At 32.7% G+C, this 24020-nt stretch overlaps 2 protein-coding genes across 2 annotated transcripts; one reads left to right on the forward strand and one right to left on the reverse strand.

The window, feature by feature from the left end:
* Positions 1–449: 449 nt before the first annotated feature.
* On the forward strand, positions 450–3074 carry LOC112789604 (uncharacterized). The gene is made up of 5 exons (XM_025831566.3): positions 450–745; positions 1048–1190; positions 2093–2161; positions 2256–2665; positions 2814–3074. The coding sequence occupies exons 1-4, from the start codon at positions 595–597 to the stop codon at positions 2619–2621; spliced, it is 729 nt and encodes a 242-aa protein (XP_025687351.1). The 5' UTR covers positions 450–594; the 3' UTR covers positions 2622–2665; positions 2814–3074.
* Positions 3075–4805: 1731 nt separating this feature from the next.
* On the reverse strand, positions 4806–5778 carry LOC112789605 (uncharacterized). The gene has a single exon (XM_025831567.3). It carries the CDS (start codon positions 5557–5559, stop codon positions 5095–5097), a length of 465 nt encoding a protein of 154 aa, XP_025687352.1. The 5' UTR covers positions 5560–5778; the 3' UTR covers positions 4806–5094.
* Between the last annotated feature and the right edge of the window lie 18242 nt (positions 5779–24020).

Here is a 24020-nt window from a genome sequence, read left to right on the forward strand (position 1 = left end):
ACAGCGTTTACAAGTCCAGCATGGTCTCCATCCAACCACGTTATTAAACCATCTCCAAAAAATATCCCAGGAATGATCGTTGTTAAATTCAAGAACAAATTTTGGGAGCAATTTTAAGTTTAGAGACAAGTTCGAAATTCGATTGCAAGTTCAGGAATCACTTTGAGATTTAACTCAAAATTTTATGTAGAATTGATATACGTTTAATTTTAATGCATTATCAGTATAAAACAGATTTACATGTGCATCTAATTATATAACATGATATTAGCAAAAATAATTATTTTTTACACTAACTACGTGAATAATCATCCAAAAACGAATTTAATTGCACAATTGTATTTTATACTATTAATGCATCAAAATTAAACTCCAAATTCGATCATATAAAAAAAACTTCAATTGAAAAAAATTTAATACTTTTAGTATTATTAAATAACAAAATTAATTGCTGAGTGTGACGTGGCAAATAGCCCTAGTTCACAGTGGGTCAGTGGCTCTCCACACGCCCATACAAAACATTGATCCCACTCCTCTTCCTCCATTTTCTTCTCTTCTCTTCTCTTGCGCTTTTGCAATCGAGCATCAGCGACCATGTCTTCTTCACTCCTCAGATCCAGCAGGGCCAAGCTCTTCTCTTCCTTCAACTCTTCTCTTTCTAGAACCTTCTATCCCACCGCCTCTCCTCCTCCTCAGATCGGACCCCTCCCTCCACTCTTCCACCGCACCAACTCTCACTCCCCCGGTACTTCCACCGCATCCCTCTCTCCATTTTCCCTATCTCTTTTTCTAATTGCTTTTGTTTTATTCTAATGTTGATGAGACGCGAATAGTTAGGTTATCCACAAGGTAAATTGGAATACAAATAGCATTACTACGGCGATTGTGATTACGAATCTCTTCATTCTTTTTTATTGGGAAGAGAGGGGGAGGGGGGATTGGGGATTTGCATGTTTAGATGTTTAGTTGAAGCAACCCTTCCAATCGATATGCTTATTATGCATTCAAAGTTTTAATCCTAATCGTTTGATTCTGATTTTTTATCAGCGAATGAAAAACCTTCCAACGGAAACTTGATTGGTCCCTCAAAACCCAGTGCTCGCGATTTTGGAAATCTCGATAGGGTTCCTGCTATCGGAAACCGAGTTAACAATCTTGGAAATGGTTCTACTACGAAGGTCAATCTTTTGGTATGTGACATTCTCATTATTTTCATGCCATTCATACTTTCAGCAATACACGATGGTGTATCATTTTTAAAATATATATTGGTTTCGTAGTTGCTTGTGAAAAAGTAGTTTGAATTTTTTTTTTAATTAGTTGTCTAGGATAGACATCTTTTTTGGTGAGATTTCTAGACTAGAATCAAAGGAAAATAATATAAAACAAGCTGAATTACATTGACTACTGTACTTATTTCGGAGAAAATACCGAGGAACCATGTAGCTGTACACCTTTATGAAAGTTATTCATCATTATATTAGCTTCTATGGTTTACTATTATAATTTTTGGGGGTTAGAACTGTTCCAAGTTGAAAATTGCTAAATCTGCAAATCTATGTCAAATTAAAATTATGTATAACATTCGAGTAGTTTAATGTCAAAATACTTGTTTGAATTTTAAATTCTATAAATCATATCGAAGAGAGAGAATGGGAGAATAATAGGGAAGCTCCTGTGTAGTTAAAACCTGACTAGATACAAGACAATTGTGTTGATTTGTTTTGAATTAGTTTAGAGTAAAATATTAATTATCTCAGAACTGGTTCTTCAAATTTCGAGTTCCTAAGACAATTTCTAACTGATTCCATCAAACTTGGTTTTTGGAGTTTGAAAATGTTAACAAAAAGGTTTTAAGTAGTTTGGAGCAATAAATATTGGGAGGTTCTTGCTGATCTTAGGACTGAGCACCATTTTGCATCAAATACAATTCCTTTCCTTTTAGTCTTATCCTTTTCTATTATTAGAAAAGGGATCCACTGCATGCCATTTTACCAAAGGATCCGATAAATGATCATTGACTTCAACTCTGTTTAGTTTCTAACCCGCTGGAATTGTTCTCTTATGCCAAAGTTACAATGCTTTTGGACAGGACACCATTGCACTGGCTAGAGCTGGATATGGTATTGGTGCTGTCAAGGGTCCAATGCAATTGATGACCGTGAGTCCTAAACTTCAAATTTATGACTGATCAAGTTGAATTTTTTCTGTCTCTGGCTTCCACATGTGGCTGATTATGCTTACTTTTTCAACAGGGACCCGGAGTTGCAGATGGTCGATTGGTTAATCATTTCCGTGTTAAGAGTACTGTTGCGAGTTCCAACAATGAGACAAAGGCTTATGGTCTTCGACCGTTATCTCCTCATCTTCCTGTTTATGAGCCACAGCTATCTTCCACACTTTCAATATTCAACAGAATCACTGGAGTCATCTTATCTGCTGTCATCTTGTTGTTTTACATGATATATATGAAAATGGGCTTGATCAGTCTCACCTTTGGTTCTTTCTATGATTTCCTGTTTTACTCATCAAAACTCAACCTGCTTGTTCTTGAGATTTCTGGCTTAGCCCTTACCTATCACACATATATGGGCATTCGTCATTTGCTCCACCGACTATGATCTTAGTCACAACTGATACCTGAACATCATGCTTTGTACCTGAGGTAATTTAACCTTTATTTGAGTTTTGATTCTTTTATGGTTGCAATTATTAGAGCCAAGTGTGGTCCGTTATCTTGGTTTGCATTTGATTGAACCATTTGTTCAGAACTTTTATAGTGTGAATAGCATATTAACATGTAGTATTTCCAGGTGAAGCTTGCTTGATCAGAGAGGCATACTTCTCAGTCCTAAGGAACTTCAATCAGCATCGAATCTCTTTTTGATGTTGTGAATGTGCATTTCTGTAGTTGTGTTAATTTCAGCTTAATAATTTTACAATTTAGCACTAACTTGGTGTTTAGTGCTTAGCATAACTGCATCTGTTTGGAATCTGAAATCTCAGCGATGTTATTATCAAATTGCGTGTAATTAACTTTTGCAGCTAATAAGTGGATGAGTTTTGGTGTGACACTGACTTTTTTAGTCCTCTTTTTCAATCAATCGATCTGTGTCTTACCAAAAACTGAGTCTTTGTATTGTATCCAGATAAGTGATTGTATATTGAGGATTTGGCCCTAATTAAGAGTGGTTTATCACTCTTAAATAAAGATTGTGGGATTTACATTCGATGAGAGTTATAAATTTAATACGGATTAATCTCCTATTTTATTACTTTATCATTTTCCTCACTTATAGGATCTGAATTCACTTCTGTCTGTGCAACATGCAGTTGCTTCTACATTGCAATAATAATTTGGCAGTTACATCCAACCCTTAATAACTAGACAATTATACTCGACATCCTAGATCACCAAACAGCCTATTATATTTAAATGACCCTCCAGGAAGTCACAACAGACATGAACCTAACTCACACATTTACTTAACACAGAACATAGCTTATGGACGTATATAAGATTTGAAATTTGTAATTATATTGTCCAAAATTGTAGCTAGTTATTGGTACTAACGCCTTCCTGGGCACCACAACTATGTCACCATAATTGATTAATTTTTTAGAGTATAGCTGAAAAGACAAAAAGTCTCGCTAGGGAGACAATGGATTATTTGTACAGTGGGATAATAAACAAAAAATTTAAACTGATTTTGAATTCACTAAGGATTGAACTCTTGACCTTTCGAATTTAGCACTCTAATACCATATCATGATAATGGAAAAATGTAACACTATTAATTATATCTCTAATAATTCATAAACTCCCGTTGATTCCATTAGCTTTTCATACTTTTCCAAAGAGAAAATAACTTTAGCTTAGTGGTTAAAAATTGTGTGCAATTACAAAATCCTATTTGTAGTATATATAAGTATAGATATAACAAAGGATAAATAATTTTTATCCTAAATGTTTGAATTAAATATCAAAATTGTTTCTAATTTTTTTTTTTGTTTTATTTATGTTCTAAATCTTTCAAAAGTTATTCAATGTTATTCTCACTCTTAACTTCAATAAAATACTTAGATTTTATATATTTTTTCAAATTCTATTTTTTTTCTGCAATGTAGTAGAGAAAAACGTGGTTTTATATAAATATAATAATTTGATGTAGAGTGAGGAAGAAGACTACAATATCCTAAATTTTCATAAGTTCATTTTCCATTATTTTATGTTTTTTATTTTTATTGTTTTTCAATTATTTTTAAATTTATTTACAATAATGATATTATAGGAGTTTGTCACACATAATACTTATTATACATGAACTTTCATTAGTAATTTTCTTATTTAGTTAATAATAGAATAATGTTGAGTTAAAATGTTTGACACATAAATAGTATGAAAAGAATAGGAGAAACAATATTGATATTTATTTCAAATATTCGGGACAATAATATATCTTAGCCTATAATAAATGAAAAATGTCTACTGTACAAAAATTAAAAAAGAAAGATTCAGTACATGTCTCATCTCCTGTCTTATAACATGCATAAGTATAAGACAATGTAAAACTCAATGTGGATTCACTAAAGGTTTATAACCTGATCTTGAGTTCATAAACTAGTACAAATATGATAAATACAGGGATACGATCATACGAATATTGATTAGTTATATTTATGATAATACTAATAGGATACGAATATTGATAAAAAAAATAAAACAAAATAAAAAGAAGACACTTGTAATTAACACCACCATTTTGTTAGAAGACATTAATGTATTCAAAACTTTCCAGAAGGAATAAATTGGAGAACCATAAACTATAATTCTTATTTATTTCTTAATATCTCATCCAAACAAAATGAATCTTTTTTTAAGGAAACAATACCGCCCAACAGAACACAAATTACATCCTTAATCCCACATACATTTCCATCAATCTTTCAAGTCAAAATCAATACATTACTTCATTGATATGGAGTTCAATACACACTCCTACATCAAGTGAGAAAAAAGAGGGTCAAATTGTTTACATATATAGATATATATTGTTAGACACAACAAATAATTGAAACTACATAATCAACAAGCTAAGTAGCTATGTCCTCTGGAATGCTTTCTAAAGATGGCCTCCAAGGATTCATGTCTCCATCTTCATCATCATCATCATCACTAACCTTAAAAACTCTTCCTCCTCTCAACTTCACAACACTTAGTAATTCTTCCAATGTCGTATTATTGTTCTGATCATTGTTGTTGTTGTTGTTTCTCAACATCTTCTTCAACTCTTCTTGAGTCATCACAACTCTAATCCTCACAACCCCATTTCTAGAATTATCATCATTATCACCTTCATCATCAATAATATCATCCTGTGTTTTGAACCTTACCTTCTTGACCTTCATGCTTGGTTGTGCTTCTTTTTCTTCTTCTAACTTTGATGATGACGAAGATGGTGGTGTCTTTACATGCTCAACTACTACTTTGGCTGCTTCATAGTTATTCTCATCATGAACTTGTGCTGAAATGTTGCTTGTTCTCAAGCAATTCCCCATGTTATTATGTTGGTGTGTGTGATGATGAAAAAGAAATGAGTCAACAAATAAAAAAGCAACAAGAGCATTAACACAAACACATGGGGGGTGGAGGAAGGAAAGTTGATGAAATATGAAGCATATAAATAGAAGAAATTTGGGAGAACAGGCATCACATGGAGTATCCGCTTTTTGCGCCGGGTATTTGGAATAATCAAATAAAATAACTTGCTTATCGACACCGCCATCATCCTGAGTCCTCACTCTATATATATTTATATTTATAAATAAAATAAAAAATTATGATGATAACAGATATTTTTATGTTCATAAAAAAAATTTAATTTAATTATTAATTTATTATAAGATATTAATTATTTTATTAAAAATATATATAAATATATAATGAATAATTTTTGGTATTTATTGAATGTTTTTGTTAATTTTTTTAAGAATTTTCTATTTAAAGTATTTTTTTTTTTAAAATTCATATTATATATGATAGATAGCATTGACACAATCAAATATGTATTTATTTTTGGCGTATTCTAGTATATATGTACTATAGTGGTAATGGTATTTTAAAATATTATTAAAATTAAAATAATATTTTTTATTATTTTATCATTAAAATATTAAATTTTTTTTAATAACATTTATATAATTATCATAATTATCATAAATATAGATATACTAGAATCTATCTTTATTTGTATGCATGTATATTATGCATTTATTTATAAATGTTTTATTTATTTAGTGGAATTGCGAGGTTTACTCATATATATAGTCTGATCACTCAAATTTTAATTAGTTCGTTATGTTTCAAAGTTTATAATGCTTTTGTTATACAAAAGATTTTCAATTAAGTTACTATAACTCAAGCACTTCTAATTAAGTCTTTAAGTTGGGAAGCACTACTGTAAAGATTTGTTTTGTACAGATTAAGTTTTTGTGATTAAAAATAACTACATATATATCAATAGTGACACTAATATTATTAAATAATAATTTATATGGTTTAAAATGAATATCTCTATGTTTCTGTATAAATTTATATCTGTATGTTATTATTCATTTTTTAAGTTTAGTTTGGTAAAATATTTTAAAGAGGTATTTGTATTTTTTAAAAGCTTAAATTTTTATTTTGTATTTGATAAATAAAAAGGATCATATATTTATGTTGGACTACTGGCAGTTTTTAAAAGATCAGGATACTTTCGAAAACACTTAAAATAGAGTTTTTTAAAGTTTGACTTGTGCTTTTCAAAATTTAAAAATCTAATATAACCTCATATATAGTAATTAATTTTCAAATTGAATGCTTGTATTTATATTTATTATAGTATTTTTAAATTTTAAAAGTTATTTTATCAAATACAATTGTTGTTGCATATGTTTATTAAAAGCAATTTTTAATTTGATTTACCAACCATAAATATTACAATTTTTAAAAAATTATCTTTTAAAAGTTAACTTTTATAAGCTACTTTTAAAAAGTAAAAATTTTACCAAATTAAACCTTATTATGTGTACAACATTTTTAACTGGATATCCATCGATTTGCTTTAGAAATTTGGTGACTTTTCCATAAAATTTTTAAACTATAAAAACTTGTTAAAAAAAAATTGATTATATGCAATTGACTTTTAAACTATAAGAATTTAATTAAAAATATATTATATAATATGAAAATTTGATTAAGATTTGATTTAGTAAAATTTTTTTAAAATATATTTGTACTTTCAAAAATACAAGTACTTCATTTTATATTTTGTATTTATATTTATAGTTTTTAAAAATTAAAAATACTTTTAAAAATATTTAAACAAAAATATTTTAAAATTCACTTATATTTATTAAAATTAAAAAAAATTTTATAACTCTATATATTAAATAATATTTAAACTTAAAAATTATTTTATCAAATATATTTATTATTTTTTATATTTTTTAAAAATTATTTTTAATTTAATTTACTAAACATAAATATTACAACTTTTAAAAAATTAAATTTTTAAAATTAATTTTTAAAAACTAATTTTAAAAAATAAAAATTTTACCAAACCATATATAATAATTAAACTCGAGAAACTTCATTAAAAATTGAGCAAAATTACAAGAACTTCTAGAATCATTCAACCTAAATAGTAATTACATATAATAATAACTTAATGTTTAGAATAGAAAATAATTTCGATTGATTTGACTCATCACAAATGAAAAGTTTAATGGTGGGCGGCGTGGGTAGGGAGGAGGAGGAGGTTTATATTTTTAATTTTATAATTATTAAATTTGTAATTTTTTTTGTTAAGGATAAATTTATCTTTTCATTAATAAAAATGATTTTAAAAAAATAATTTTAATATAAGGATGATTTTAATTTTTATACCAATTTATAAAAACTAAAATAGTACTTATTTTTATTTTTGAATAGAGAAACTCTGAGTTGAAATCTTTGTCAAAATGTATTTTTCAAAATGCTGATATCATATAATCAGGGATCCTTAGTTGAATAAAAGGATCAAATAATCAGATTCTCGGAATTATTCAATGAAATTTCTGTCAAAATTAATTTTTAATTACAATGCAAAACAATATCATATAATTATAGATCTTCTTAGATGAATAAAAGGATCATATCACTGTTTTTTTGGGTAAGATTCTATGATTTTTGTCAAAGTATCATCATATTTCTTTATTAACTAATTTATAAATTTAAAAAAAATACTATGTCCGTACATTTTTTTAAATCAAATTAGCTATTATTTAATTTATTTTAAAAATATATTTTATATTTTAATATATATATCTTATATAAATAACTGATTTGATAGTTAATTTTTTTTGTGTATATCTAAATATCGTTGATAAAATTTATATATACCTTTTGAGTAATATTACTTCCAAATCATTCTTTCAACAATTGTCATTTCTACGTTTTTTTTTTTAAAAAAAGTCTTTCTAATAAAATCTTGACCTTAGCTTTAATATCTAATTTTCTGTATAAGTGTACAACCTGTTTATTACTCAACTTGTATGGAAAGATTTTAGCGTTATAAGTTATATGGTACTACTATGTTTATTTTTGACAAATAAAACGGGGCTGTTGACAAATGAAAATAAAAATAATTATAAGGTAGTTACATCATCAAAATAAAAGAAAAATAAAAGGCGAGAGAGAAAAGCAATTTCTAAAATTAGTAATTTAACAGTAATTATATTTGAGAACATAACACAAAAAAGTTCACATTGCGATTGGTCACTCCATGTTGCCATTTGTGAATTAGGAGGTCTTGAAATCTTGCAACCTGACCAGCATCATGAATAGGATGAGTATTAGATATTGTTTCAGCGCCATTAATTTGTAAAAAAAAAATAAATAAAAGAATTTTTTAAGTGTATTATGCAAAATTTTAAGGGAAAAAGATATATAGGTTTCTCACTTTTTAAATTTTTGACAAATACATCTCTAACAAAATTTAAATACAAAAAAGTCTTTGATTTTAATAAACGGAGGACAATTTAGTCATTTCGTCTATTTGTCTCTCATACACTAAACGGAACTGGCTGACGTGGCTGAAACGGTGTCCAGGTGTCCATTACGGTGCCACGCTAGAAGGGGAATAAAGTTCGAATGACAAATAAGTCATTGACGTCATTTTGCAAATAAAGTTCGAAGGACAAATAGGTCATTGAGAATTTAGTTCACTATACTTCTATATATATATCATATATTACTATCTAATTGAAATATACTTATATTATGTATCATATATTACTATCTAATTTAATAATCAAATGTATCACATGACACTCTTATTAAAATTGAGAGAAAATATATTTTTTTTCAAAATTAATAAACTCTTTTCTTAAATTCTCTCATCTACCTCTCTTTATTTTTATATTTCTCTACTATTTTTACTGTATATATAATTATATTTTATATTAGTAATTTGACAAATCAAAATATGTCATCTGATATTTTTTTTTACAATTAAAATATTTTAAATATAAAAGTATACACATTAAATTATTTTAAATTTTATATAACGAATGTTAAAATTAATTATTAATAAAAATTAGATTTTTTCATATAAAAATAATAACTAAAAATCTTATTATTTAATTTTTTATCTGCAGATATCTTGGTCTTCTTAGACAGAAACTTTTGTCAACTTATGACTTTTTTGTAAAAGTAATTTGATTTTATAAATCTTTTGTGTCATGCATAATTTATACTGTTAGAACAAAATGAACTATAATTTAAAAAAAATTATTCTCGTAATGTTATTATGGATAAAAATACTAGTTCTAATATAATACACAAATGCACTAATACTAATTTAATACATGATTGATGCACAAATGAACTAATGCTAACTTGATGCATAAATGAACTGATGCTAACTAATGACACTGGTAAGATGAAAACTAAACTAATGCAATTTAACAAATTCTAATATAATACACAAATGCACTAAAACTGAACTAATGCAATTTAAAAAAAAAAGTAGAAATAGAACAAGCCCAATTTCTGCAATTTTAATACAAATAATTTAAATTACATAATACAACAAGTTAACTAGATTTCAAAATACAAGCATAATTTTATAAACTAAATTCTCATAATAGAAGTATAATAGAAGTATAATGAACTAAATTCCTAAGGACCTATTTCTCCTTCGAATTTTATTTGCAAAATGATGTCAATGACTTATTTGTCCTTCGAACTTTATTCCCCTTTCAGCGTGGCACCGTAACAGACACTTGGATACCGTTTCAGCCACGTCAGCCAGTTCCGTTTGGTGTATGAGAGGCAAATAGATGGAAGGACTAAATTGTCTTCCGTTTGTTAAAGTTAGGGACTTTTTTGTATTTAAATTTTGTCAAGGATGTATTTGTAAAAAATTTAAAAAGTCAGGGACCTATCTGTCTTTTTTCAAATTTTAATAATAAAAATAAAATATTAAAAAAATAAAAAACAATTTTTAAAAAACTATAATTTATATTTTTATATGAGATATTTAAATATAAAATTATTTTTATTTTTTAAAAGATGGTTTAAAAAGGTTTAATCATTCTGTTAGTTCTTATAGTTTTACCAAATTTTTAGTTAAATTACTATATTTTTTTCTTTTTAATTGAGTTCCTACACTATTTTTAATTTTAAAATTAGGTTATTTTCATATAAAAAATATTAAAATTAACAGAATATTTCTCCCAGAATACATGCTATTAAAGATTTAGTTAGGTTTTTAATCATAAATATCTTCAATTTGTAAAAAATATTCAGTTAACTTTAATATTTTTTATACTAGGAAGGATATAATTATAAAAACTAAAGCAATGTAGAAACTTAATTTAAAAAAAATATAAAAATTGAATAAAAATTTTAATAAAATTATAGAAACCAAAATAATTAAACTTTAAAAAATATCACTTAAAAGAAATTCGTAAAAATTTACTTAAACAAAATTTTAGTAAGATTTGAAAAAGATTCATCAAAGATGTGTTTGGATTAAAGTTTATAGATAAGAATTTGTATTAAATTTTATATAAAAATAGATTATAATAAAATAATCTCTCTCAAGGTTCTGCCATAAATAATGGTACCACATCCCAAAATAGCTGATTAAGCATTGAAGTTCCCATACCATCTTGGAATTTGTTTGATTCAAATAAATAAATGGTTCTTTAATATAGAGGTGAAGATCGGAGAAAACATTCTAAAAAAAAGTTAAAAGTTTTAAGTATTTTGGGTGCATCATACAGGATAATGGAGAGATTGAACATGATGTAAATCATAGGATCCAAGCAGGTTGGTCAAAATGGCGGAGTGTATCTGGTTTTATATGCGACAAAAAGTGCCTTTAAAACTTAAAGGTAAATTCTATCGTACCGCTATAAGATCAGCTATGTTGTATGGTACGGAGTGTTGGGCGGCTAAAGGAGAGCACGAACATAAGCTGAGTGTGGAAGAGATGAGGATGTTGAGATGGATGAGTGGTCATACACGATTGGATAAAATAAGGAATGAAGATATAAGGGAGATAGTTGGAGTAGCACCCATTGTGGAAAAGATGTTTGAATCGCGTCTCAGGTGGTTTGGACATGTGAGAAGAAAACCGATAGAACATTCAGTCAGGAGGGTGGATGAGATAGAAGATGGACAAATGACGAAAGGAAGAGGAAGACCTAAGAAGACCATCTATGAGGTGGTCAAACGAGATCTACATGTAAACGGTCTCTCTGTAGACATGATACATGACAGAGCACAATGGCGTCGTTTGATTCATGTAGCCGACCCTACTTAGTGGACAAGACTTTGTTATTGTTGTTGTTGTATAGATGAAAATGACATAAATATGAAGTACAAAAGGAAAATGGTAGAATTGAAATAACAGAAAAAAATAAAATAAAAATATATAAAAGAAAAAATGAAATCTCTCAAAGACTCATCTCGGCTTGTAATTTTCGTGCATTAATGTAATTGAGAATTTTTATAGTACATCAATGTGTAAATCAATTAAAGTTCTCTGACATATTGAAGTTATTTATAGGGTAGAATTTTTAAACTATTTGGCATAATCTTAAATCTTAGCAAATAATCTGTAATCTTAAACCTCAAATAAATTTAAACGCTAACATAAGCTATTTTAACTATTAAAGTTAATCCTTTTTATTTTCTCTTATCATTGTCTGTCTCTGATTTTGATTGTTAAGCTCTTTTGACTATTGAGATCTTTTTACTACGATTGATGAGATCTTTCATATTCTGACCATTTTTGTGCCAAATTTTTTACCCAAATACATCTCAAATTATTTATTTATATTTTAGAAAATTTCTTTTAAATGCACGTTTTAACTTTGAAGTCAAAATTATATAATTATATTAGAAATTAAATGAATCTAATTTACCTTCGAAATACCAGCTTGAATGGTAAAAATGATCTCACACTTAAAAAAGGTTATCACTTCTGAAGCATTCATTTGTGGATAATGTGGGACTTTATGTTATAAATTAACTTTCAATGTGTAGCTTCAAATAATAAAATTAAGAAGTGTGTTGAAATTAAACTTGATGGCGGCCTCTAATCACTGCTGGAAAAGCGGATAAGAGCTATTATTAGCATCACACGACAACCTTAAATGTCAATCTAATCATTCTGTTTGGCACTTTAATTAGTATTAATATCATATACAAATAAATATAAGCTTCATTTAGTTGCGGGTCAAATCATTAATCTGAATTATCCAACCATTCATGTTTTCAGTAACTCTAATAACACTTTATTATTCATAGCTCTTGAGTTAGCTAGTTATTTATTTATGTGTGTTCTTTAATTTGTATTTGTATTTTTTTATGGGAAAGTATAGGGAGTCAATAAACTAAGCGTACAATGTTTACAATGGAAGTTTAGAAAGTATTAGAGATATGATCATTAGTGTTACATTATCTTGTTAAGTTACGCTTTTGGGATGAGTGGGTTCATGATATGGTATTAGAGTTCTAAATCCCAAAGGTCAAGGGTTTGATCCTTGGTGAATTCCAAAATTAACTTAAGTTTTTTGGATGTTTATTATCCCTGGTATCTGGATAGTTAGACCAAAAATTTAAATTTAGTTCATTGTACACATTGTACGCTTAAATCATTGGCTCCCTAGCACTACCTTTCTTTATATATACAATTTACGTACATTAATACATTTTATAAATGATAGCATATACTATTGGAAAGTTTTCAGATGCTCCAGTCCACTTTTTTGGATCTTTGGTGATCCAGGGTGCAGTACCCTTGAGATATATCATTAAAAACGTTGAGGGTGTAGATTTATTGGGATTATTATGGTGTAGAATCATCGAAAAAGGGTGCAAGGTGTTCCCAAAACCTATTGAAAAGGTGACAAGCAAAACCTACAGGAATTTATTGAGATTGGGGGCAGCTGTGGTGTGTTGTTAAATTATTGAGTTGAGCCGCAACTATTAAGCCAGCGCGGTAGTGGAGAGTGGTAGCATGGAGTTGGTTTTTTTGTGGAGTAAAAGGCATGGGCCTGGTTGTTGATGTTGGATCGGGTCAGGTATAAAAACCATGTCCCACCCCCATTTGATTACCTAAATATCATTAGTCGTAACCTAGCGCAGCCATGGTAGAAGAAACTAGAAACCCCGCTCTCTAAACGCGATACCCAACCCCACGCAGTCATCCCAGTCCCTCGCAAACCGTCGAAGTCGCGCGGAAGCAGCACCTCACAGCCACTCCCAGTCCCAGGAACCGACGCCCCCTAATCCCATGGGAGTCCCGTTGAAGAACCGCGTCCAAGCAGCGCCGGAGAGCGAAGAAGAAGCGTGGACCATCCCCTCCCAACAGTGGCATACCGGCGAACCGAACCCGTTCGACTCCAGATATGGAGGCTCCAAGTTAGGTATTAATTTGAACGATTTCTTTTGTTTGGTGTGTAATGCAGTGTAGTTTTTTTTGAATTTCCTGGTAATTGTTATTGATATCATGGTTTTTGAATTTTCGCATTTCTTTGAATTTGTCATTTTATTTTGTTTCAAATAGCCGATTGATTGTCATTAACAGTGTTTGTAATTGAAACTTAATACCTGGCAGATCTAGTAGTTCCAGCTGCATGCATGATACGGATAGAAATGGGTTGCCGTTGTTGTTTGCTACCTAAGTTGTGGGGCCCATCTTCTCCCATTCAGGTGTGTGATCTTTATCTTTGTTGATGTCAAACTTCCTCTAAATTTGGTTAATCTGAAATCTGTTTGATAGAGGCTGAGAGAGATGCCTTCCGACGGATCTGGAAGTCGGTTGTATTAGGTGGATGAAATCCCGAGTGTTTATGTCAGCGATTACCGATCGAGTGTGCAGTGTGGTGGGACAAGTGTAGGAAGCACACCCAGACCTTGGAAAAACTGTAAGTATAACCACCTGTATTCGGAGATCCTGAAGTTCTAATTTTGGTTATGAATGAGCTTATTCGTTTGTTGAATTTATTTTATATAAATTTTTGGTTATAGAATACTGCCGTAATGTATGGGATGAGAGATCTGGATGCAAAACCAATATTGTTCTGCCATAGGCCATTCAGTTCGTGTGTATCAATTGTCGAGGTGAGTGACGTTGAAGTTTGTCCTTGTGTCATTTATATTTTTGAATCAGTTGATGATTGCCTTACAATTATTAAATAATTAATTAAGAAGGGGATTAGTGCTGGTAAATAAATTCACAAATAGTTGTTTGGTGCCCGAAAATGGTGAATAAGTTGATGATTCAGTTTGTTTCATGTTGCATCAGAAGTTGCTGGCTTTTTGGTTATGTTTTATTCTGCCAGTTAGAGATCAAAGAATTATTGTAATGTAATTTGAAAACTTGAATATTGTTGGACCTACCAGCTGGGGATGGAATAGAAGTAAAATGGAGGTAGAGAGAAGATTTTAGCGTTTGTTTGAATGAAGGTCATTACGGAGTTGTATACTTATCAGAGTTAAAGCAAGATTATTTCGTTGTTTTTCAGTATAACGGGGAATTTAAATTCAAATTCCTGGTGATTCATTTGAGTGACTCCGATATTGATTATTCAAGTTTGATAAGTTTCCATGAAGATGACCGCTGTATGGGAAATAATTTTTCGATTCATATGATGGTGATCACTATGGAAACCTCTGAAACTTGAGTAATCAATTTCGGAGGCAGTCAAACGAATCGCCGCGGATTTAAATTTGGATTCTCCTTTGTACTTAAATGCCACGAGAAACTCTTGCTTTAGTTCCGATCACTCTACAACTCTGTCTCAGCGTTCTTTCAGTCAAACACTATCATTTTTTTTCTTGCTCCATTTTACTTCTATTTTATCCCGGTTGGTAGCTCTAACAATATTTGTTTCCGCAGGCTACTCGAAAATTTCTGTTTTAAGAATTTCGATGGTACCTCGTGATGTTGCGAACATGGTCTATAATGATTGTTGTTAGCACGAAAATCCAATAGGAATGCAGGAAATTGAAACTGATATGATTTATAATCTCTTTTGCCGTCGAAAATTTACGCAATAGAAATAATATATACAGTGAATTTTTTTTTATGTGGATGTATTTCTCGCTGACTTCCCGAGGACGAGGCCCACAACGGGGGATTAGAAAATGTTGCGTGCGCGCATTGGAAAATACGGGGAAGAATGCAAAGTTTATGCCGACATGTACCGTCGTCTTTGGCTATAAATCCTGTTTTCGTCAGGAGGGAGGGCAACAGCGAAGCAATTTAAAGTGACCAAATTTCAGAAACGGGATTTACATTCTGCGCAACATGAAAAGGAGATTTTGTTGGAGAGGTACATATATGTTGTTGCCATGTTGTTTCAGTTTTTGTACCTTATAAATTTCATTCACGTGACATGCCGAACAGGTGACTATGTTTGTTGACCTCGCTGGGGCCATGAGGCTGTATATATTCATCCTTTTTTCTCTGTTGGAAATAAACTTACTGAATTTAACGTTACTGTAGATTTCTTTAGATTGTGTATCTTCTTGTGGCCCATTTTTTTGTTCAGTTTTGCTAGTTTTATTGCAGTGAAAGCTTTATTAGCATCAGACTAATGTTGCATCTTCCTGCATTGTTTTGCCTTGGTTCTTCAGTTTTAGTGACAAGCATAGGTTCGGTTGCTTCTGTTCTTTTACATTGTTTGAAGGTTCAAGTCTGGTTCTTTCTGTTTTGCTATGTAAAACAAACCACGGGTTTTGTGTTTTGTTTAGTGGAAGGCAAAGACACGGTTTGCTGTGTTGGCTGGAACCCATGTTTGTCTTCTATGCTTATCCGGTTCAGGTATGCTTCTGTTTTGTTCTTGTTTTTTTTTGTTGTTTTTCCCATCGTTATGCCAATGTTTCTTCTTCCCTTTTTTTGAAAATTTATATATTTTTATGAATCGTTTAAAGAACCTCCCTTGACTTTCTATTGTCCCTTTAAAAACTATTCTTCTTATTTGATGAAGAAAATACAGAAGCCGATGAACCACTTTAGCTGTTTTGGACTTAGTTTTCGCCAACTTTATGTTCTATATTGTTCTTTTCGGTTGATATTTTTTTAGATTTCCAAACATGCCTTAAATTTTCAACACTTTTAACTCAAATGTGTCACTTTCATGACAGGGGGTTGGTGAAAGATCTTCTCCAATTCATTACAGAATGGTGAAACTATAAAAGAAATGTCTGTTTCCTATTCATGTTACAACCGGGTTGTACGGAATTTATTTGTATTTAGACTTCGCTTCAATGAAGAAACACAGTCTCAATCGGATCCATGACTGTCAATAATCTAACCATCATGGAGGTGTTTTAACTTGGAAAATTCATGTCATGCCATTCCTTTTCCTCACGTCCATTTCATCAAGTCTCGTTTTCTACTTCCCAGTCGGGCTGAAAGATGAATTACACCTCTACTTTGTGCTATACATTTTCACGCAGCTTTTAGCAAGTGAAGCAGTTGTGTTTGTCATGGAAGTTTTTTATCTTTTTCCCGTCTTCATGTTTTTATGCAGCTAATAATCTCTGCGTATTAGTTGTAGGTGTCAGAGAGTGGGTAAAGAATGTAGTCGTTTTTTTCCCTTACTTGCATCGTTGCATTGTACTACGAAATAATCTTTTATGCAGTTTGCATTTCCTATAGCAGTTTTCAGTTTATAAAGATTTTTTGTAGCTGTGTGTGATTCGTCAAATTATTATCATTAATTAAATGTGTGTCATTCTCAATCCCCAATTGCACCAGATCGTATGATTCTTGTCATTTTTTGTCGTTACTTACATTGGGTAAGTTATTTTGTTTTCAGTATAACAAATTTGTCTTTTTAACAAAACGCGTATGACGTAGTCGCTTTTCATAATTAGAAGCAATCTTTCATTGTTCAATAACGACGTTTTGTCTTTTTATATTGTAAAAAAATAGAAGTTTTATCAAAACCTCAGTAACGTTACGTTCTATCATACTAGGAATGTAAAATATCATAATGAACAAAAAATCATCGCTTTTCAATTTAAATTTGTCGATTTCTATAAATCTTAGCTTGCATATACCGTATGTGTTCAGATGTTCTGAACAGAGGAGGAGGGTAAATGGATTAAGGGCTTAAGTTGCTAAAATCACGTATGAAAAACTAGACTTCGCTGAGTTAATAACAGTTCACCTCGAATAATAAGCTGATGTTATGCGTGAAGTGAGCATTAGACTAATTAATACAATAGAATATACGTTAAAAAGTAAACAAGGCAAGACAGTGGAAAGTAAGACTGCTACAAACCAGGTAACACATGCTTGTAGGTGCTGTTATAACTAAGGTTAAGAGGAGCCTACCACCTAACCAGAGTTAAGAATAGGACGAGGATGGTTACGAAGATAAACAGGATAAAGTGGTAGGGATTTTGTTGGCGGCGGCTCTGGTTGGATCGGTTGCTTTGACGGACAGTTGAGTGGTTGTCCCCTCCTTCAATTTGACGTTGCTCCTGTATACCTTCGTCGAAAGGGAGTAGTTGGTCAGGGATCTGTGATGGGTTGTGTCGAATGGATGTTGCATGCATTGGATGCACTAGAGAACCATTGTTGGTGAGCTGAGTCTGTAATTGTTTGGCAGATACGAATTGTTCGAACGCCAAACGAGCTTCATCGAAGGTTTCGTAAGACTTATGGAGATTGCCGCTAAATTCGTTAACTTGCCTATGACAGGCCGGCCAGGAACTATACATACCAGGGACCCTCCCTAGGAAAACAACATAGTATTTCTTCTTGGCACGGACCATGTTGAGATTCCAAGGGAGAGTATAGATGAGAGGTTTAAGAGGTTGAGTATGTTTAAGATGGGAGGTTGGTTTTGGTGGTTTTTATAGGCAACGAGGAATGTGCCTGTGATTTGAACTGGAAATTAAAATTTTGCAACTGTAATATTTCCAACGGTAGGAAAGTTAGCGAATGTGGGGCTCACATGTGTCGTTCTGATAGGAGCATAAAGTAGCCTAATTTTGGTTCGATGATGGGCAGGGTTTCGGTTGAAATAAAATGTTATGAAATAATCTATAAACTTCGAAACTTAATTATCAAAACTAAATATAAAACAAGTGGGAAATTCAATTGTAGCAACTCATTTATTTAATGTTTAATATGCAGGTTGTAATTAAATTGTATTAACTCATGGGAGATTGACGAAGGCTTGCAGGTCGTAGTCTGCGCGACACTGGATGCAGGGGATATGAGCGGCCCTGCCGAAAGCATGGACGGAGTTTCGTTCTGCCGCACGTCTGCGATAATCATACAGAAGAGGCATGTGGCCCCTGGTGGAGCACCTAGGTGAGGCACAGACAGTGTGTTGTTCTTCTATACGGGGCATTTGGACCTCACCTGGCCACGATATTGTCAGAATTGAAAAGCACCTCGCGTTACTGCCAGCGACTGAACCAGCCGCATCAAGCTCCCGATACAGTTCCAGCCCTTTTTGTTTTTCTACGTTGTCGTCCGTGCGAAGCATCAACATCATGCTCAGTGCGTATTTGGCTGCTGCATGGCCTGTACTTGTTGCACTGTTCAGCATCTGGATGCCAACGTTTTCGTTGCGTCTGATGAAGAGTTCCCGCAGTGCCTCCCGAAACAGAAGCTCTGGGTTGCCAGCTGCCATGCAGCGATCAAAGAATCTCTTTGCCTCCGGATTAAGGCACCACCACCAGGGCGTAGCATGCGGGGGTGGTATGGAAACACTCCAGTGAACAATATCGGCCTCTCCCGCATCGTGTGCAGCCTTACAGGTCATTCTGAGACTGCACAGGGATCGGATGGAGTCTGTCGCAACTTTAATGGTTATTGCTTCCCAGATGTCGTTCGGAATGAAAGCGATATTTGAACAACAGTGGATTGTCATTTTCAGTTTGTTCCTGTTGGTTCCTCTTTCGATGTGGATGGGGATACGTCTTTAGAGTATGGTGTTTGGAGTGTGGCATAGGAGTGTAGATAGGCTCCATATTTATAAGTCCACCTATCCTGTTGGAAACCTGAACTTGAGTGTAGCAAATACGTTGTGAGTATCGCATTCGTAATATTAAATGTTAGAGTAAGCGTAAGTGTAGTATGGTGAAAACTGAAAACTGTATGGGGAATGGTATTAATTATTGGAAAAGAATAGATGAACCAGAAAATTTTTTAACAATGTTCCCCTAGCACTATCCTAATTAAATTTACTCTATTAATGTTATTATAATACATTGTTCAGCCGTTCTTAAACAAAAGTTGTAAATATGATTTTATTTTTGTTAAGCTGTTGTTGTATACATTATTCCACGTGCAACTAGTAGAATGTTAAAGTTTCGGGCAGATACTTAGCCATTTAATATATGAATAGTTAATAGTTAATTATTTATGTAATCAGCATAGTTTACGGTAGTTTAATATCATGTATGTGAACTTCGTGTTTTTGAAATTTGTTTTGTGTATCACATAGAGAGGAGATGATGAGACGCGTTTAATGAGAGATAAAAAAGCGTTCAACATATGGTGGAGGGTGGGAAAAACGGTTAGGTGAGGTTAATGCATTTATTATCGAATTTAAAGCCCTGGGGAAGCGGTGTGACTGTCGAATGAGATAAGTGTGTATACATAATTGGATTGGAGAATGTGATGGGGCATGTCATATATAAATATAAATAAGTTTGATGTTTGAGATTACTTCGCTGTTGAGGAATTTGTTAATAAGATCGAAGGTTGTTATACATCCTTCAGTGAGTGAGTCGCTGTTCATTGGGTTGGAACAATGTGGAGCCCCAGCGTTGGTGATGCAAGTGGTTCTTCCGGAGGAACTGGCCCTAGCGCCCCTCTCCGCGACGACGGTAGGCGGTTTCACATTATCTTCTTTCCCGGTTTTCCTTTACGTCTGCTCATTATTATTGTTTTTTGTCATTTCGAAGTCTAGAAGTTGTCCCCACTGTGAGTCCTGACCAGTTTGTCATCATGGAGGACCTTGAGCAGACGCTGCGGAGGGCATGCGACGCCCTTAAGACAGAGCCTCCAGTGTTTCAGCCCCGCGATTGCGTATCCGTCCAAGGCGTCCGCTACTATGGGTTTGTGGTTCATGTGGTGGGCCCACCGGACGGAGTCAACTTTGTGGCCTACGGCAGGTTCTCCCGCGATCAACGCATGGCCAGGCAAGATGCCGCTTTATCATCCCTGCAAGCGGTTGTTGGAGAGTCTGGGAAGGAGATCCTCGACTACAATTACTACGTGGCTCAGACTTGCAGGGAACGTGTTATGGAGTTGGAGCGGATATGTAGTCTGTCCGTCGACTCCCGTGTCGCTGAACTGGAGGCTGAGAATGCTCGCTTAAGGGAGCGCCTGGCTTCTTGGGAGACCTTGCACGGCCGTGGATAACGTTGGTTTGGTGTTGGGCATACCCTTAACTGTTTCTGGGGATTCGGGTTTGTTGGTTACGGTTCGTGGTTGACGGTTTTAGGGTTTGTGGTCAAGGGTTTATTATCCATGTTTTTGGTTCGTGACTCTAACATTTATCTCGTTATTACAATATTATGTAATACTTACAATCTATATGATATATTATTTTCAATCCATATATAGTCACGAAGCTAGGCGTTATTTTGTTATAGATTACAGTGCATTGCTTTCAAATGAAGTTAAATTTAAAGTCATTCCAGTCATGGTTGAAAGTTTTTTTAAGAACGAAGTATACCATTTAATACGGAGTAAATTGAAGAGCATACAACTTATTATCATAAATGTGGAAGCCGAAACGGTAGAAAGTGTTTACTGGAAGTTTGTGAAAACGGTTTATGGACAATTATTGTATTTATTATGGAATTGCAATAACTCCCTCGTGAACTGGTATCATTAGGCAGTTCCAATTGGAATGGAGACGGTTAGGACGTGGTCTGCGGTTTGCTGTTTGGTGTTTGGTGTTTATGTAGTCAATATATCCCTAATTTTGTTATTAGTAATTTTCTAAATTAAGTACTAGGGTCGCTAATAACAATAAAATTGTTTTTAAAACGTTGTCTACCTGACAATTTCGTAAACAGCTGCTGCACAATTATTTTGAAAGTTCAGATATTTTCCGCGTTTGATTTTTAATAATGTGAAATGTGTTAGCAACATGAAAATGATTAGGTTTGTTGAGTTTATTGTTATTTGATTTAAAATTTGTTTCAAGAGATGGATAGTAACGATGGTTGAAATTTTTTATCGATGAAACAAATAAAGTTAGAAATAGTATTCTTATTGTGGTGAGAATACAATATAACTATGATGCGAAATGGGTAAAGAACAATGGAAATAAATAATTAAAAATAACACGCAAACATTACGTAACGAACCTTAAATATTAAATATCGAAATTGGGTTGCATATTTTGATTTTTAAAATTTAAACTGTTACGATTTATGTAGATTACCTCAAATTTCAAAAATAACAACCTAAGAATAAAACCTAAAATTTAAAAATACCAACCTAAATAAAAAATGTCTATAAATTAAAACAATAAGTTGTAAATAACTTAAAATTTAAAAAAGTTACAACCTAAGCCACTAACGCAAATCAATTTTAAGATTTTGTTGTCTATAAGCTTGCTAATAAAAAATCGATGGAATAAAAAAAATGTAAACGAATCCGTGATTATCGAGATCGTAGAAACTGAAAGAGTTAAATATATATTATAGGGTACTTAACGATCCAAAAAATACATGCATATCGCTACGTTTGTTTAAATCTATAGTAGTTATAATGTGAATTTAGTTTCATAGAAAACTATAATTTATTTCTCCCGTGTTTAAATAAATGGTGATTTATAACATAATAAGAGTAAAAAGAAATTCTAATTTATAAATAGTGCAAATTACCAACATAATGATTTAATTTATTAGTAATTTTTTTATTTAATTCAATAACATTACAAATTTTTAAACCTAATAACCTAATAAAGCGTAATTTAAAATTAAATTTTTTCATATATCCGAAAATAAATATTTTCCATTTAAAATATTTGGTTTTAATAAATTTGAGTGGCAACTGGCAACACCTTAATTACTTCTTCTGTCCCATGAGGCAGGAAACCAATTGGCTTCTAGCAGAAGACTTCATCAAATGCTGACGGCACATTCTTCTAGGTACTGCAATTCTCAACACATTACTTCCCTAATGAATTAGATAAGATCTCGACCTGATATCCGCCTGATTCATACGCTATCGACTCTGAACAGGTTCTTCTAACTCAGAATATCCCCTTCATCCACTGTGTTGGTGCCCTGACGAAGAAATGGCCGAAGCTCACGCCAAAGGTGACGCCCTTAGGGTTATTAAAGCGGCAGGAGAGATGTCGCGGCCGATGGTAGGTTATCGACTCCGCTTCTTATTTTTGCGATTTTTTGTTACTCTAATCGCGGGATTTTGTTTTATCTCTTACTCGCACTCCTCATGTTCCCTTTTATGCAGCGTCTGCCTATACCGAATGGGCTCCTCCCCAAAGGTAGCAACCATCTGTACGTTACGGTCGCCGATGGGTCAAACCATTCTTACAAGATTGCATGCACCCCCAATGGGTGGAAAGAGATCACTCTCGGTAGGGGATGGCAGAGGTTCTATCATGAATACAAGCTACAACCATCTAACATTCTGCTGTTCAAGCACAAGGGCAGAGACGACTTCAGCGTTCGCATATTTCAGTCGCCGGGTGTGGAAAGGACGTATCAGTGATGACTCCGGCGACGAAACCCCCCCAGGCGCCCAGGAAATGCACAACCCCTACTCAAGCGCCCCGGCGTCGAATGGGATGTATCAATGTCCCCAGGAGCTCGGCTGCAGCTGAGGTGGAGCAGACATTTCAGTCCGAGCACCCCTTTTTCATCATGCACATCACAAAAAGGCTCTTGGGCATCCACTTCCTGGTAATGGCTTTGTCTCTACACTCTATATACACCTGTTTCTTTGTTTAAGTTTGGGAACCACATTATCTGTTTTATTCCCCTTAATTACATATGATTCTCCATTATGGTTTGGCCAGCCAAATGTGCCGCACTTTGGAGACGACGTCAACGATGATGCCATTGTAAATCTGAGAGCGGGGGAGATCTCCGTCCAGGCAGTCTACGGAAGATACGTGGGCAAAAGAAGGCGCAATTGTGGCAGCATTAGTCAAGGGTGGGGGGTTTTCTTGAGGAAGTGCAACATAACTGTCCCCAAGCTGGCCGTCTTCGAGATCTCCCGTACCCAACCTGAGGTGGAGCTGTTGGTCCAATTTGTTGATTTTGAATGAATCAACATGGGTTAAAGAGGATGTTGACTTTGTTATTTTGGATTGTCCTGTTTCATTTGTCAAAAACTTTTTGTCTTGTGTTGTGAATGGTGATGTATTGCAACAGCTACGCTTAACTCATTTTGTTCCTTATACAATGTTCTGTCCTTTAACTAAGTAGTTTTGACACAATCTGTGTTCCTTAGATTAGT

The sequence above is a fragment of the Arachis hypogaea genome, chromosome 3 (assembly GCF_003086295.3).
Source record: "Arachis hypogaea cultivar Tifrunner chromosome 3, arahy.Tifrunner.gnm2.J5K5, whole genome shotgun sequence".
Classification (NCBI taxonomy): Eukaryota; Viridiplantae; Streptophyta; class Magnoliopsida; order Fabales; family Fabaceae; genus Arachis; species Arachis hypogaea.

Excerpts from the sequence above, each read along its gene's own strand:
- LOC112789604 (XM_025831566.3), top strand. The coding sequence starts at position 595 with ATGTCTTCTTCACTCCTCAGATCCAGCAGGGCCAAGCTCTTCTCTTCC. Across the intron at positions 1,191-2,092 it reads CTACGAAGGTCAATCTTTTG|GACACCATTGCACTGGCTAG; the intron begins GTATGTGACATT and ends GCTTTTGGACAG. Across the intron at positions 2,162-2,255 it reads GTCCAATGCAATTGATGACC|GGACCCGGAGTTGCAGATGG; the intron begins GTGAGTCCTAAA and ends CTTTTTCAACAG.
- LOC112789605 (XM_025831567.3), bottom strand. The coding sequence starts at position 5,559 with ATGGGGAATTGCTTGAGAACAAGCAACATTTCAGCACAAGTTCATGAT.